A 15,950-nucleotide genomic window follows, 5' to 3' on the forward strand; every position below is an offset into this window, starting at 1 on the left:
CACACAAGACAAAATAAAGTTGTTCTTGAACAGTTAACGGTGTGTTAATTGTCCCTTTATGTTTAGGTGAAGGTGGTAGTGTAAAGTGTTGGCCTTTAATGTTAACACTATTGTCTCTTATTAACACTACCTCTTGCACCTAATCTTCATTGAGGGGAGCCGGTCGGCCGAGCGGATAGCATGCTGGACTTGTGATCCTGTGGTCCTGGGTTCGATCCCGGGGGCCGGCGAGAAACAATGGGCAGAGTTTGTTTCACCCTATGCCCCTGTTACCTAGCAGTAAAATAGGTACCTGGGTGTTAGTCAGCTGTCACGGGCTGCTTCCTGGGGGTGGAGGCCTGGTCGAGGACCGGGCTGCGGGGACACTAAAAAGCCCCGAAATCATCTCAAGATAACCTCAAGATAAGGCTATTTTCAACATTCACTCCTCGTGGTCTCGTAAGGAATTATTTTGGTGTTCAGCTCTGCCCCTGGGCCAGGTGCTGGAGCCGCTTGGGTTAAGTCAGCTTTGTTCCCCTAGAACACAATCACTCAAAGTTTTACATCCAGCTCCTCAGTTAATGCTAGTTGTACAGTAGCGAACAGTGGAGGAATGCTGAGCAGTCTTCCCACGCTTCCCGGGGTTCGAACCTGGACGTTCTGGGTGACGAGGCGAGCGGATCACAGCACTTACCAGTATTGGTGGCGGCGGCGGCGTGGGCGGCAACCTGGCCTCGTAAAAATAACGTCGCTTTTGGCCGTTTACCAGTATGGCCGAAAGTGGACGTAATTTGAACATGAAAAAAGTGAAAATAAATTTGGGATTTTTTTCAACAAGAGTAAGTTAAGGGTCCTGTGATAGGTTAGGTGGGCAGGAAATTCTCAGGGCGGCATCGCTGGCACTCCCACACCCACCCAGAAACAGGTTTCATAAGAGAATGGAAACAAGTATTTTTTTTATGGGTGATTACATTTTGTGTTAGCCAGGGTCATCTTCAAGCACCGTGTCTGGACCTTACGTGGTGTTGTAACTTGTGTTAAGGCGCACTGGCTTAACCTTAGTTGGTGGTGGAGTGGCTCGCCTTGTTTCCTGTGAGACCTTGCTTGGTCTCTGGCCGCCTCTCTCTCTCTCCCTCTCCCTTTACTCTCCCTCTCCCTCCACTCTCCCTCTCACCCGTCCATCCATCTACTCTTCCCTCCTCTCACCTCTGGGTTTTAATAGGCGGGAAAAGACCTTGATTCTTATAGCCCTCCTCCTCCCTTATCCTTCCTCCCTCCCTCCTTCTTGTTCCCTTCTCATTCTTATTCCTCCCTCATCCTTCGTCCTCTTCCTGGCCCTCCTCCCTCCACCAGCTCCACCTCTGTAAAGAGCTGAGGTTACCTCATGTATCTAAACGTTCCTTGTTATTTCCACGTGTAAGAAAGTTGAATGATCAGCTAGGGAGTGTTGCTGGCCTAGTGAGGCACTTCCTTCCTCAACACCCACCCCAGCACGGGGGGGGGGGTGCCTCAACACCCACCCCAGCATGGGGGGGGGGGCCGTCAACACCCACCCCAGCACGGGGGGGGGGGGTGCCTCAACACCCACCCCAGCATGGGGGGGGGCCGTCAACACCCACCCCAGCACGGGGGGGAGCCGTCAACACCCACCCCAGCATGGGGGGGGGGCCTCAACACCCACCACTCCGTAGAAGACACTGAAAAACTTCAAGCAGATATTAATAAAGTCTTCGATTGGTCAACTGAAAATATCAAGTTTAACTGTGACAAGTTTCAGACACTCAGCTATGGTGGAAACGCTGAAATCAAGTACAATACCATTTATTACATAAACTAAATACAAGGTACAGGACACAGACTTACTCATAGAAGGAAAGCAACAGGTAAAAGATAATAAGTGAGGCTGCATGGGAGGTAATGCTTCAGAGAGAGAGAGAGAGAGACAGAGAGAGAGAGAGAGAGAGAGAGAGAGAGAGAGAGAGAGAGAGAGAGAGAGAGAGAGAGAGAGAGAGAGAGAGAGAGAGAGAGAGAGAGAGAGAGAGAGAGAGAGAGAGAGAGAGAGAGATCATAATTAATAACTGGAAAATAACCAATAGAGCAGCACTGATTGCAAATCATTTCTTACAAGAGCCTGAGACATGGAGGCAGAACGTGTGTATCCACATTACCAACAGAGCCCAAACCTAACTTAATCTATCCGTACTCTAACTACGAAAAAAGTTATTTTATGTATTAATACTAATTTATATACTACACACCGTGTTTGGTTACACAGTAACCACAAGCTAACATTGAGGAATGCGCCTTTTCCATCGGGCGCAACTTGGACGAGGAAGGCTTCTGAAGAAGCAATAACTTCCTAACAGTTTACTGTGTGCGAGAGTTGCTCTGTCTCATAAACTCGCCCCGCGGGACAAAACTCTGCGCATCGTCTGATTATCCTGTTTCCAAGGATAAAAATCTCCCGGGGCTTGTTGCGGGTGTCCAGATAACATCAGGACTTCCTGTCGCGGTATCTGTCTTCCTATCGGGAGATCCGGCCCGCGGGGCGCTAAGCCCCGGAATCATCGCAAGATAAAGGTTTCTCATACCCTTGTCAACACCCTTGAGCACTTGCCTCCCTCCTGCTCTATCACTCATCTCTTCCTCATGACTCAAGTTGTGGAGTGTCGTGGTAGTGACCCACACATCTGGGGTGCCATAGGCACAATCAGAGAACACTGTATAAACATGAGAGGTCCACGGTTGTTCAACATTCTCTCAGCAATTATAAGAAATATTGCCGGAACAACCGTGGACATCTTCAAGAGAAAATTGGATTGTTTTCTTCAAGAAATGCCAGACCAACCGGGCTGTGGTGGGTATGTGCCTGAGGGCCGCTCCAAGGAACAGCCTAGTGGACTAACCTCTCACAAGTCAAGCCTGGCCTCGGACATGGGGAGTAGAAGATCTCCCAGAACCCCATCAAGCAGGCATGAACACTTTTTTTATACAAGAATTTTACAGTCATGTACAGCCACTAGACCGCACAGCATTTCGGGCAAGTCCCTAATCCTATGTTCCCCGAATACGACCCCGCCAAATCGCCAAATCGTTTAACAACTACTGTTGTTAAAGATTTGTTTAGTACCCATTTTACTGTTGGGTAAACAGAGGTTATAGTTAAGGATTGACGCCCAGTAAATCCTCTCCGGCCAGGATACGAACCCAGGACAAAGCGCTCGCGAAACGCCGGGCGAGTGTGTTACTACTACACCACGAAGACTGCTGTTGATGGATAGTCTTGTAAGGAGGGCCAGTGTGTGTTTACTGGGGAGTGACGTGTGTATGGGTGTGTAGGTGACATGCAAGTTCCCGCGTGTGCGTGTCTGATTTAGTTGTGTGTAAGGGATGTGCGTGTGTATGGAGATATATGGGCGTGTGTGGGCGTGAGAGTGCGTGTTGGTGTATGGGAGGTATGGGTGTGTGGTAGGATGGTTGCCTCCCATACACCACACACTGTGTTGCCGTCATCAAGCAGAGTGCCCGCCCGCTCTGGGCGTGCACCCCTCATGGCTGTGTCGGGGAAAATGTGGTAAGAGTGTAATTTGATCAAGGTAATGTGGTAATGTTTGCCTTAGTCTGCCCTAGAGCGGAAAGTTGTTTACATGGCTCGCTGGCACTATAATATTCCCTCTTTGAGTCATGACTATGGTTAGGTTATCGTTGCTCCGTGTTATGTCCTGGTAACGCAGCCTCGTACACTGTCACTACTCACCTGGTTGTACTCACCTGGTTGTACTCACCTGGTTGTACTCACCTGGTTGTACTCACCTGGTTGTACTCACCTGGTTGTACTCACCTGGTTCTCCTCGCGAGGGATGAGCTACGACTCTTAAGCCCCGCCTTTTAACCCTTAATTGAAATTGAAATAAATTTATTGAGGTAAAATACACACAAAGGAATGAGGTAGCTCAAGCTATTCTCACCCCGTTCAGTACATCATGTTAATACATACATAGACACATATCACAAGCAATAAACATTACCAAACATTCTGAGAGATAAACATATACATTTCCTCCTTTACACAATTAACGCTTTACTTTTACACTCAATAGCCTCGGTAGTTTGGTACCATCAGGATCGTTGTCCTTTTCCAGGAATTCCAATTGTCCGTCTGGGAATTTGCGGTGAAATTCCTGGTGGCGGTACTGTTCCTTGAGCGTAGTGAGGTCAGTGTTGGTCATGGAGGGGGCGTGGCCACGCCTGGGGTGCGGGCGTTGACGTTCCTAGTGCAGATTATCCTGTAACATTTGTGGACCAGTTGTCGTCTGGTGCTTGTCCTGCTGTTGAACTCGCTGGGCGCAAAGTGGACAACATAGGCGGTCCCTTTGTCGTCGTCGGTCGCAAGGCCATTCTCGTCAACGTCGGTGTCGACTCTGGAGCGCCTCTTGGTGTCGGTTGTCGGAGTTACGGGTGGATCAACCCTTAATCGACTGGTGTATAGCATACAGAGCCTATTGGACTGTTATTATATCTACATTTAAAGTTGTGAATTAGTATACCGGTAACACTGCGATATATTTTTTTTCTTGCAGGGGTGTATGGGAGCAGCGTCGAGTCGACGAGTCACATGCCGTCAGCGCCGCCCACGCCGCCCACAGCCTCCAGATGGGCGTCGTCGGGAGAGCTGCCGGAGACGCCAGCCCCGCCCACGCCAGACCCGGCCGCCGAGGCGGAGAGACTTACTATGTATCGCTGTATTATCTCCTCTATCGTCGAGTCGGAGACCATCTACCTTGAGTGTCTCGACGTTGTCCTCCAGGTGCGTCCTCTCTTCTGCAGACTTACCATAGGTGTGGCTGGAGGACAAGTGTGTCACCCTCACTTGGGTGTGGCTGGAGGACAAGTGTGTCACCCTCACTTGGGTGTGGCTGGAGGATAAGTGTGTCACCCTCACTTGGGTGTGGCTGGAGGACAAGTGTGTCACCCTCACTTGGGTGTGGCTGGAGGACAAGTGTGTCACCCTCACTTGGGTGTGGCTGGAGGACAAGTGTGTCACCCTCACTTGGGTGTGGCTGGAGTGTAACATGAGGTAATTACTGGTGAGTGTTGTCCACGACTCGTGAAGGAGTCCACGACATGAACCACAGAGACTTGATCTTTATCTTGATAATTACTTGTGAAACACATGTTGAATTATTATTACCTACTGCAACTTTACCTGATTTACCCGAGGGCCACTAACCCTAGGGCCTCGACGAGGACAGGAAGCCAGCACCTTGTCGAAGGTCACCCCATTTGCCGTGATGATCTTTTCAATGTATATTTTTAAACTCAACACAGATTTGGCAGTTACGGCTAAGGCGGGTAGGCGGTTCCATAGGTTAATAACCCTGTGGATGAAAAAGCATCTCCTGTTCTTAGTCCTACATTGTGGCTTGTTGAGCTTGAAACCGTTACTCCTTGTTTGTGTTACATCTGACCTGAAGAAAATATCCGGATCAACATCCTCTAACTTGTTCAGTATTTTAAAAGTTTCAATGAGATCCGCCCTGCCATGTCTGGTTTTTAGTGTTGTTAGCCCCGTGACCTTCAAGCGTTCCTGATACGAGAGATCGGAGAAATACGATGAAATTACGATGAGCCGAGATCATACGATGAGATCTGATACGAAAAATTGTATGCTCGGAGCTCCTTAACTCTACAAATGAGGTGGTAGAGGTACTGGGAGTAAAAATAGATAAAATAAACTTAGTTATTATTCTAATATACAAACCGCCAGATGCAACGGCTAAGGAATTCACAGAACAGATGAACAAAATAGAGAAGAACCTTGATAATTTGGCGAACTCGATACCTGATATTATCTGCCTTAGGTGACTTCAACTTGCCTAATCTAAGATGAAGAATAGCAAACAATAATATTATACTAGGAAATCTATCGGGACATAGCCAACCACAGATCAGAGAACTGCTTAGATTCTGTGACAAATTTTCACTTAACCAGCAGATATCAGAGCCAACGAGAAACGAAAATATTTTACATCTGGTCTTCACAAACAATTAAGACATAATCAGGGACATTACGATCGTAAATACCACATACTCAGATCACAAGCTCATTGAAGTGCAAACTACCATCAATACTCAGAATAGACCTAAAACAATGATCAAGCGAGAGGGGCTATTCAGTAAATTCAATTTTAATAATAAAAGGATAGACTGAGAGAAAATAAACAAGGAACTTACAAACATTCCATGGGAAACTATTCTAAATAATAAAAATCCTTCAGAAGGAATATAAAAACTGATGTTTTTGTTAAATGTTTTGTGTGGAGACACAGGTTGTATTTTGTGTGTTCTGGACTCAAAAGTGATGTGTTTTTTGTGTGTGTCGGAAGAATATAAGTTTTATGTGTGGCCCAAAAAAGTTTGTTAAATATGCTTTGTGAATCAGCAATAGCTTGTGTTCTCTTAATGATGATGTTGCAGTACAGTTGATCAGCCCACTGTTGCAATCATTAAATAATACTATACGAATGAACCCATTTCTCCTCAACAGTATATGAAAGCCCTGAAGGCAACGCTGACGACGTCTCAGCCCGTGATCTCACCAGACGACTTCTCTACGGTGTTTTACCGGATAACAGAACTACACGCGGCCCACAGCGAGTTCCTGGAGGGTCTCAAGGAACACTCCACTCAGTGGGATGGCACTAGTACCATTGGCGAGCTCTTCAGAGTCCTTGTAAGCTTATTTATTGAAATTTTATTTTAAATCCGTCATGATCACCATACATCATAATGCATGCTCGAATACTGTACAGTGGACCCTTATATAATACCCGATACACGTTTATATAGCATGTTTTTAACATAATGTAGCAACTATATATGTGATATATAGTTGCTCAAAATTCTCAGAAGTTCCAGTGCAGGCAATTAGATGCGTCTGTCAATTCCACTTTCCAAGAAGTGCTACACTAATCGTATATACGCAATTAATATGTCTTCCTAAGGGTACAGGCATGACTCAGGACGTCGAAGGATAACCTGCAAGACACTGCCGAAGAAATATAAGTAAATTTACTTTTGCAAACAGTGGTAGACGGTTGGAAATAGTTAAGTGAGAAGGTGGTGGAGGCCAAAACCGCCAGTAGTTTCAAAGCGTTATATGACAAAGAGTACTGGGAAGATGAGACATAATGAGTGTAGCTCTCATCCTGTAACTACACTTAGGCAATTATACATAGATAATTATACCATCTCTTACCCACCTACTCACACACACATGCACACTTCTCTTAAATTAATGTACAGTATGAGGGTGATGGTAGTCAACCCGTCCTCGACTCAAGTCCATTACATCCAGCGGTCGACCCCACAGACGCATTCATAAATTTGAACAAGCTGTTCATTCAAAACAGGAATTTTCTCAACTATAAATTAATATTATAATATATTAGTATATTGTGTATATATAGGCATAGAATAGGTTAGGTTAGGTGTTTAGGTTCTGTTGGCGATTATTTGTATTTGTAGTACGTGGGTGAAGCATTTATAGCGTTGCGATTCAAACAAAATTCGTCAGTGAAGCACTTGTTCCGGATATGTTCGAACGTCAGCAGTTGTGAGCCGTGTGTAACAGCCCGTCCTCCAAACAAAGATCCAAAAGTGATTCCATGCACCCGCCAAACCCCCTGTTTATGAATGAAAAGTGGTTTACACACGACTCACAACTGCTGACGTTCGAACATATCCGGAACAAGTGCTTCACTGACGAATTTTGTTTGAATCGCAACGCTATAAATGCTTCACCCACGTACTACAAATACAAATAATCGCCAACAGAACCTAAACACCTAACCTAACCTATTCTATGCCTATATATACACAATATACTAATATATTATAATATTAATTTATAGTTGAGAAAATTCCTGTTTTGAATGAACAGCTTGTTCAAATTTATGAATGCGTCTGTGGGGTCGACCGCTGGATGCAATGGACTTGAGTCGAGGACGGGTTGCAGCCCGTCCTCCAAACAAAGATCCAAAAGTGATTCCATGCACCCGCCAAACCCCCTGTTTATGAATGAAAAGCGGTTTACACACGACTCACAACTGCTGACGTTCAAACATATCCAGAACAAGTGCTTCACTGACGAATTTTGTTTGAATCACAACGCTATAAATGCTTCACCCACGTACTACAAATGCAAATAATCGCCAACAGAACCTAAACACCTAACCTAACCTAACCTATGCCTATATATGCACAATATGCTAATATATTATAATATTAATTTATATTTGAGAAAATTCTTGTTCTGAATGAACAGCAAGTTAAAATTTATGAATGCGTCTGTGGGGGCAACCGCTGGATGTAATGGACTTGAGTCGAGGACGGGTTGTGTGTAAACTGCTTTTCATTCATAAACAGGGGGTTTGGCGGGTGCATGGAATCACTTTTGGATCTTTGTTTGGAGGACGGGCTGTGGTAGTACAGTTGGGTTCATTCTCGACTCACAATCGAGAATTCTGGGTTCGAATCCCAGGCGGGCCTGAAATGGTTAGGCGCAGTGTAGTGCATCATGTCACTATCACCTAATGGGTCCTGTTCACCTAGCAGTGAGTAGGTACTCATGAGTTAGTCAGCTTGTGGGGTTGCATGCTGGGCGGGGTCAGTAATTCGACCTTGGGGGGGGGGGCATCGATATAAGCCCCTATAAGAGGAGGGGAACCTCGACATAAGCCTATAAGAATACTGTACCTCGATATAAGCCTATAACATGGGTAGGGGGGGGCGAATCTCAATATAAGCCTATAACATTAGGGGGGGGGGAACCTCGATATAAGCCTATAAGAATACCTCGATATAAGCCTATAAGAATACTTCGATATAAGCCGATATGAATACCTATACACTCTGGCTACCTGTTCCCTGACACAAAGAATTATTATACTTATTTAAATTACTGTACTAATCCTGGAACAGAACTATTTTTGTCATGTTATTCAGTTAACATAGCACATTTTTTTAATCTAAGGACATTTTCCAGGAATGTAATGTTAGAATTATATAAGGGTCAACTGTTTTATGTATACTGTACTGTATACTGTACTTCAAGATTTACCCGGTGGTTCCCAAGTCAGCCCCAAAAGGTTGTGTGATTTAAGTGTCAGAATTTGCCCTCAGTACATTCAATTTGCATCAATATTTGTAAGGTTGTACTGTCCTAAGTGTTGGGCACATCCAGAATGCAAACCTGCCATCACAATGGGCATTTTGCATCATCACCTGTTACTGCCTCCTCCTCCTCCTCCAGTAATTATGCTCTATCTATTTACGCTTTTCAAAACATCAGATCAGAAAAACAAGACAATTTCATCAGTGAAGGTAAATTAAAAGCATATATATCTTATGTATCTTATATATTATTATTTATACATGTCTTATATGTATAAATTACATATTACATATCTTATATATAGTATTTGTCTGCAAAATTTAAGAGTTTATCTTGAGTTTTAGTGATCCAGCATTGCAACAATGATAAATCTGGTTTCAAGTTATAAACCGCTGATTTACAAATACCTTTTCGGAACACATCCCCTTTTTAAGTGTGTAACTGTCTATACAGTACTTGCTTTCATAAAAAGAATTCATTTAAAGTGAATTGAACTAAAGTGGTATGAAGATGAATATAATATGAAGCTATAAGTTCATGAAGTAATATCTAATAAACCAATTTGTGACAAGAATAAAATCTATCCATAAATTGGTGTATTCTTCAGGTATACAGTATGTACTTATCTCGGATAATAATAGTAATGCATCATGCTACTATAACAGTAGTAAGAGTGCTTTCCAAGAAAATTATGAAATATTTTTCAACATTTAAATATTTTTATCTATTAATATTTATTTTATATAATTTACTGCACTTTTTGAGTACTGTACTTTATTTAAAATATAGATTAATTGCTTCCTTTTTTTAGATAAAACAAAAATCTATTTCATATTAAAATATAGTTAAAACTTTTTTACTTATTTAATGAACCTGATTTAATGTGTGTTTGCAATACATAATGATAGTGTATATAAAAATTAATTAATATAAATATGGTAGTGTAGTACAGTGTGATTTAAGTAGTTTTCAGTGTAGTACAGTGTGATTTAAGTAGTTTTCAGTGTAGTACAGTGTGATGTAAATAGTTTTCAGTGTACAAAGGGGCCTCGTAGCCTGGTGGATAGCTGCGCAGGACTCGTAATTCTGCGGCGCGGGTTCGATTCCCGCACGAGGCAGAAACAAATGGGCCAAGTTTCTTTCATCCTATGCCCCTGTTACCTAGCAGTAAATAGGTACCTGGGTGTTAGTCAGCTGTCACGGGCTGCTTCCTGGGGGTGGAGGCCTGGTCAAGGACCGGGCCGCGGGGACACTAAAAGCCCCGAAATCATCTCAAGATAACCTCAAGATAGTACAATGTGACTTAAGTCACACAGTACTATACTGAAAACTACTTAAGTACAGTAGTATGAAGTGCCACAACAACATTTCATTTGAAATGACTTCTGTATTTTAGGATTTTTAGGTATTAACCATTTCTGGAATAATTTATATTAATTATATACAGTATTATATATCCTGTTCCTTACTTATGCTATTTGCAGGCAAGTAAACTGGATGTTTATGCATCATTTCTGCAAAACTACCCCCGTGCTGTGGAGACCGTGCGACGGTGCAGCACACAGAGTCCACAGTTTGCAGACATCACTCGGTCTATCAAGCTACGCTTCCTACAGGGCCAAGCACAATCCCTAGAGGATCTTCTCCATAGACCTGTCGCCCGTGTGCAAAAAAATGCTCTAGTCCTTCATGTGAGTCTTTAGACAATCTATTTTTCTAGAATATTTTAAGAAAATTTAAATTTGTATTTGCACTTCATAGGTTTACTAACTAGATTTCAAGCGACTCTGTAGGAATTATAATACTGTATATTTTGCTTAAAATTATTAGAAGCTATACATTAATAATCATGCTTTTAATTAATTTAGTACATTAAATACCAGTGTTTTCAGTGTAAAGACTTTTATTAGAGTACAGGCAGCATTATTGCTCGTTTTGCACTTTGTATAAATTATTAGCTTTGTAATTAGGATTACCAGAGGTGAAATCTATCTTGTATGGGTAAAATATGAGAAATAATTTTCCAGATTTATTATTTTTGACATATGATCTTTTGATGATTAATGGTGTGGTGTATGTGGTTGTGTTTCAGGACTTGCTCAAGTATACACCTGACTATCACCCAGACCACGAGACACTACGTGAAGCCCTCAGACTCACCCAGAACTTTCTCACTCACCTCTCCATGATACACACTGAAGCCATGTTTCCAGCAAGTATCAGCTTTTGTATACAATAATATACTCTTGGATGGTTCTTGTGAATCCATAACCTTAGCATCTTGCTCGTTCAAGGACTTTTGACTCTTGGGTTCCCAGTCAATGTATTTCTGGAGTTAACTCATTAGTTGTTGAATAATTACACCTTATATAAAAATAATTAAATGCTTAAAATATTTGTTCTTAACATTTAAATTATTTACATTTCTCTATCTTTAACTATAAGTTGCAACATTTGTTTATATGTACAGGATACCATATTCTCCCACTTATTTTTGTCATCAGCTCTTGTCATGGCCTTCCTTTTGTTATAATATGGTATACTCCTAGTTCTATATGTTGATATACTGTGGCAGCAAAAACTGCCTAAACAGATGCAAAACCATAAGAAGCATGAGAAAAACAGGAGGAAAACTACAAATTCCCTGGAAATTAAAATAAAACTGGAGATCACCCAAATGGAATCTAGACAAAGGCACATAAGGAATTAGCCATAGGTGAACCTGAGATTCAACACAAGCTTTGAAGCATATTCCTGAAACCCCAGAAAAACTTTAGAATGCCCCCAGCACATAGATGTTTGAAACATGAAAAGAGCCAGAGGCACCACCACCTCAGGAGGATGTGAAAAAATGTATGAGGAAGGGAACTAGAATGTGTCCAAAGACTGTCAATATGTACTGTACTAGACTGAAACAGACCAAGATTGTAGGGGACACATTCACCAGAAACTCATTCTCAAAATCGAGTGTGGAGTCTGAACTAATCTTGAACTAGAAAATGGTAAACAAGGATAGACTCTAAAGGGAATTCCTCTCCACACAATGCCACTGTAGAAGCAAGGAATATAATTTTGTTCATAATGATGACTTGCATCATTATAAACTTGCATGAAGCCAATTGGTTACAATAAGCCAGAACTTTCCTAATTTCTACCTGTTGTGAAACACTCAATTCCATTGTACAGAACTGGAAACTTACCAGATTTTGTTACTAATACTGATTACTTGTACGAGAACCTAAGGGAAATTATTAGTGAGTAGACTATAATATAACTTATTATACTTAAAGGGTCCCCGGTAGTACAGTTGGGTTCGTTCTCGACTCACAATCGAGAATTCCGGAATCGAATCCCGGGCGGGACAGAGAAGGTTGGGTGCATTTCATATCACCTAATTACTTGTTCACCTAGCAGTAAGTAGGTACTCAAGAGTCAGTCAACTTGTTGTGGGGTGGCATCCTGGGCATAGTCAGTAATTTGACCTTGGGGAAGGGGTGGGGGACCTCGATACAGGTCTAACGTGTATGAATACACTCTACCTGCCTGTCCCCTGACACATGAATTATTATTATTATTAAATTATTAACTTGTGAAATTGCAAATATAATGGTTTTGTAACTGCTATTGCAGTTAAAATTATCATATAAATCACCGAGAAGTATTAACCATATAATATTTTTTAGGCTACAGATCGTCCTCAGCGACATCTAGTTCGCAATTCCTTCATTGTTGAGCTGGTGGAAGGTCATCGGAAACTAAGACATCTCTTCCTTTTCAACGATGTTATTGTGTGTGCAAAGTACAAAGTAAGTTTATTCTTTACTGGCTTAACGTAACATGTCATCATAGAACCATATAAATGGCAAAGTATAAGAGACTTGTGCAATATTAGCAAACCCCCAGAATAACATTCAAGTATATTACTGTATAAGGGCTTTATGATGATGAATTTTTTATTAATTATGTAGAATTGAAATTGCACTAGGTGCCATTAGCATGCTACCTACATTTAAAAATACATGTACAGTAGTTATTAGGAAGAGTTCAAAGGACACAACAAAATGTATCCTAGAACTCAGATAGTTCCAAGATCAAGCCAGGATTTGTTAACCTTTTGCAGTTCGCCAGATTTGGGTTCCTGGTGATCTTGAGGAGATCTAAAGTGGTTCTGTCCCAGGTTCAGACATGGTTGGGTCTAGTCTAAGATTCATGGTTGACCTCTGTTTCCTAGCAAGAAGCAGCTTGGTCTCACCTGCAGGGTTGTCTCCATCTGGTGTTAGAGAAGCCTCGGATTATTGGACGGTTGGTCGAGCTATTGTATGGAAGCCTGAATTTTGCTTGTGTCGTGTTCCCCATGGGCATGGTTTGGCTCTGGGCAATGTTTTGGTTTCCATCCTTTTTGCCACTGCTGGGATTGAAAGGTGGCTCTGTTTGCTCTTCACCAACTTTTGGTTTGCTGTTTTTTTATTAAAGTTCAGGTTCAATTCCTTGGCATCTTCATCCTCTGTCACTTGTTGTATGTACGAATGTCTCGGCCTCTGGGGTGGGGCTTTGTGACCAGCGATCACTAGGCTTCCCATGGTCATTGGGCTGGTCACCTTTGGGATCACATTCTGATTCACAAGTTAGCAGCGATGTGGCAGGCTCTGTGGCAGGTTCTTCTCCCTCTGTGCTCCATCCACTTACTCCATTCGAACTGCCCCTTGGTAGTTCATTATTAGAATCATGAGGATCACTTTGGTCTTTTCCTTTTTTGTGGTTGACTTTGCAAATTGCTTGCCTTATAAATTATCAAAGTTTTTTCCTAAATGTACAGGTCTTCCTGCTGTCTTCTGTGTTATCTTTGGCTTTAAGGAGCTGGCATCTCCTGTAGTGCTGCCAGCTAGTGGTGATCAGTTGCTACTCGGGAGTTTATGACCCAACTACCAGGTAGATAATTTGTTGAATTTTTTGCTGTTCATTTGTTTACTTTCTGTAAACCTTGCTGTTGTCTATTTTGCTTCACTTCCTTTCTGGAGGTTTGTTTCTTTGGTGAGGGTGATGAGGAATCCCCTGCTTCCTGAGCCTCTGTGAGGGCAGGGTTGGGACAGGTTTTAGCCTCTGGTCTTCTGCAGGCTATTAAGGACTTGCAAGGGTTGATATGTCTTATAGGACATATCAATATTATCCAGGCAGATATTATCTACCTGGTAGTTGGGTCATAAATGTGGAATGATCTTCCCAACCATGTTAAAGACTGTACCTCTCTCAACCAGTTTAAGATAAAAACTAAACACTACCTAATAAATTCCCTGTAACCTATCTTACCCCTCTATTGTCAACCCATGTCTGTTATTTTTTTTAATCAACACTGTCAACCTATTGTATTTGTGCTGCTTTTTCAGTCATGTTCCCCCCTTTTTTTATCTTTGTATTTGTTCTCAACACACATTACAACACGCGTAATAGTGGCTTTAGGCATTGTATGTACTAGCTCTACCTATAAGTCAACCAATCCTTGTATAAATTTATTGTATGTATGTACCTTACCTAAATAAAATTGTATTGTATTATTTTATTCTTTATGCTCAATTAGTATTAAGTTCTAGATATTAATGTTTTTCCTGCCCGAAACGCATTGCGTAATAGTGGCTTTAGGCATTGTATGTACTAGCTCTATCTATATATCGATCCATTAATGTAACATTACTTGTATGTATGTACCCTTCCTGAATAAACATATTTTATATTTTATTTTTTTTATTTTTTTTTTTAGGTGTTGAGTTATCTTAGCATGGCTAGCTTCTGAGAGCCACTTATACCCTTTCCCCTAAGAAAGATCTGTTTCATTACATTCAACACTGGGATTTTCTTGGGCAACACTTAGGTTGTAACTGTAAACAGAACCAACCATAAAGCAACTAGGTCTGATGTTATTTTCTGCTTACAGCCAACTGGTAGATCAGAGAAGTTTACTTTTGAGGTCAAGTGGTACATTAGTCTCCATGACATAGCTGTGTTGAACGACAGTGGACCTGAGACTCTCAAGGAGTCAAATCCACCAAACTTAGTGTCTCTCAAATCTCAAGCCTCAACGGTACGAGATCAGCTGAGAAGAGTGGATAATGCAGGTGATAAAGGGGTAAGCATCAAATAATTTTCATTGAAGTGCAATGTATTGGCTGTTTATACTAGTGTAAGAGAATATACAATGTGTGTGTAGTTGAACATACAATGTGTGTAGCTGAACATACAATGTGTGTAGCTGAACATACAATGTGTGGAACAGAATATACACAAAACTGCAGCATTACATAATTGCTTGGACATTTTCCATCAACATGTGTAGCAATGCTTAACTTAGACACCTGGAGATTAACGATATGGGCATACTGTACTGTACTGTACTGTATTTGTAAATTAGTATTCATTTATTAATATGTAATGTTCTACATTGTTTAGGCTAGTCGCATGAATGCAGTTCGAAATGAGAAACAGAGAAAGAAGTTGGCAGAGTTGGAAGCTCAGCTGGTTTTGGCTTCACCCAACCTGCCCTTTAGAATATCCAAAAGAGCTGGCTCAGTGCACACATTCCTGATTTCATCTGAATATGAACGAGATCAATGGGGTGAAGCTATCCAAGTACTACAGGTAAGCATAAGATTAATAAAGGTTTAATTGTGATAAGCCATTCCTTAACATACTTAATCAAAGCTGTTTATGTGCTAGCCATTGTGTGGGACAGTTTGTGATACTATTGCAAAGCTGGACTGAGGGAGCTGTTTCAAAAAGTTATTCACTTAAATCGTAACATACT

General features: G+C 41.8%; 1 protein-coding gene across 5 annotated transcripts in view; it reads left to right on the forward strand.

Moving 5' to 3' along the window:
- Positions 1–15,950, forward strand: part of LOC123765425 (active breakpoint cluster region-related protein) — a 102,175-nt gene that overhangs the window by 75,718 nt on the left and 10,507 nt on the right. For all 5 annotated transcript variants that reach the window (XM_045753971.2, XM_045753973.2, XM_045753972.2 and 2 more), the window contains 7 exons: positions 4,560–4,786; positions 6,527–6,712; positions 10,639–10,845; positions 11,247–11,366; positions 12,838–12,960; positions 15,084–15,275; positions 15,596–15,784. In XM_045753971.2, coding sequence (XP_045609927.1) covers positions 4,560–4,786; positions 6,527–6,712; positions 10,639–10,845; positions 11,247–11,366; positions 12,838–12,960; positions 15,084–15,275; positions 15,596–15,784 — 1,244 coding nt within the window. The remainder of the gene's footprint in view (positions 1–4,559; positions 4,787–6,526; positions 6,713–10,638; positions 10,846–11,246; positions 11,367–12,837; positions 12,961–15,083; positions 15,276–15,595; positions 15,785–15,950) is intronic.

This window comes from Procambarus clarkii, chromosome 30 (genome assembly GCF_040958095.1).
Source record: "Procambarus clarkii isolate CNS0578487 chromosome 30, FALCON_Pclarkii_2.0, whole genome shotgun sequence".
Lineage (NCBI taxonomy): Eukaryota > Metazoa > Arthropoda > Malacostraca > Decapoda > Cambaridae > Procambarus > Procambarus clarkii.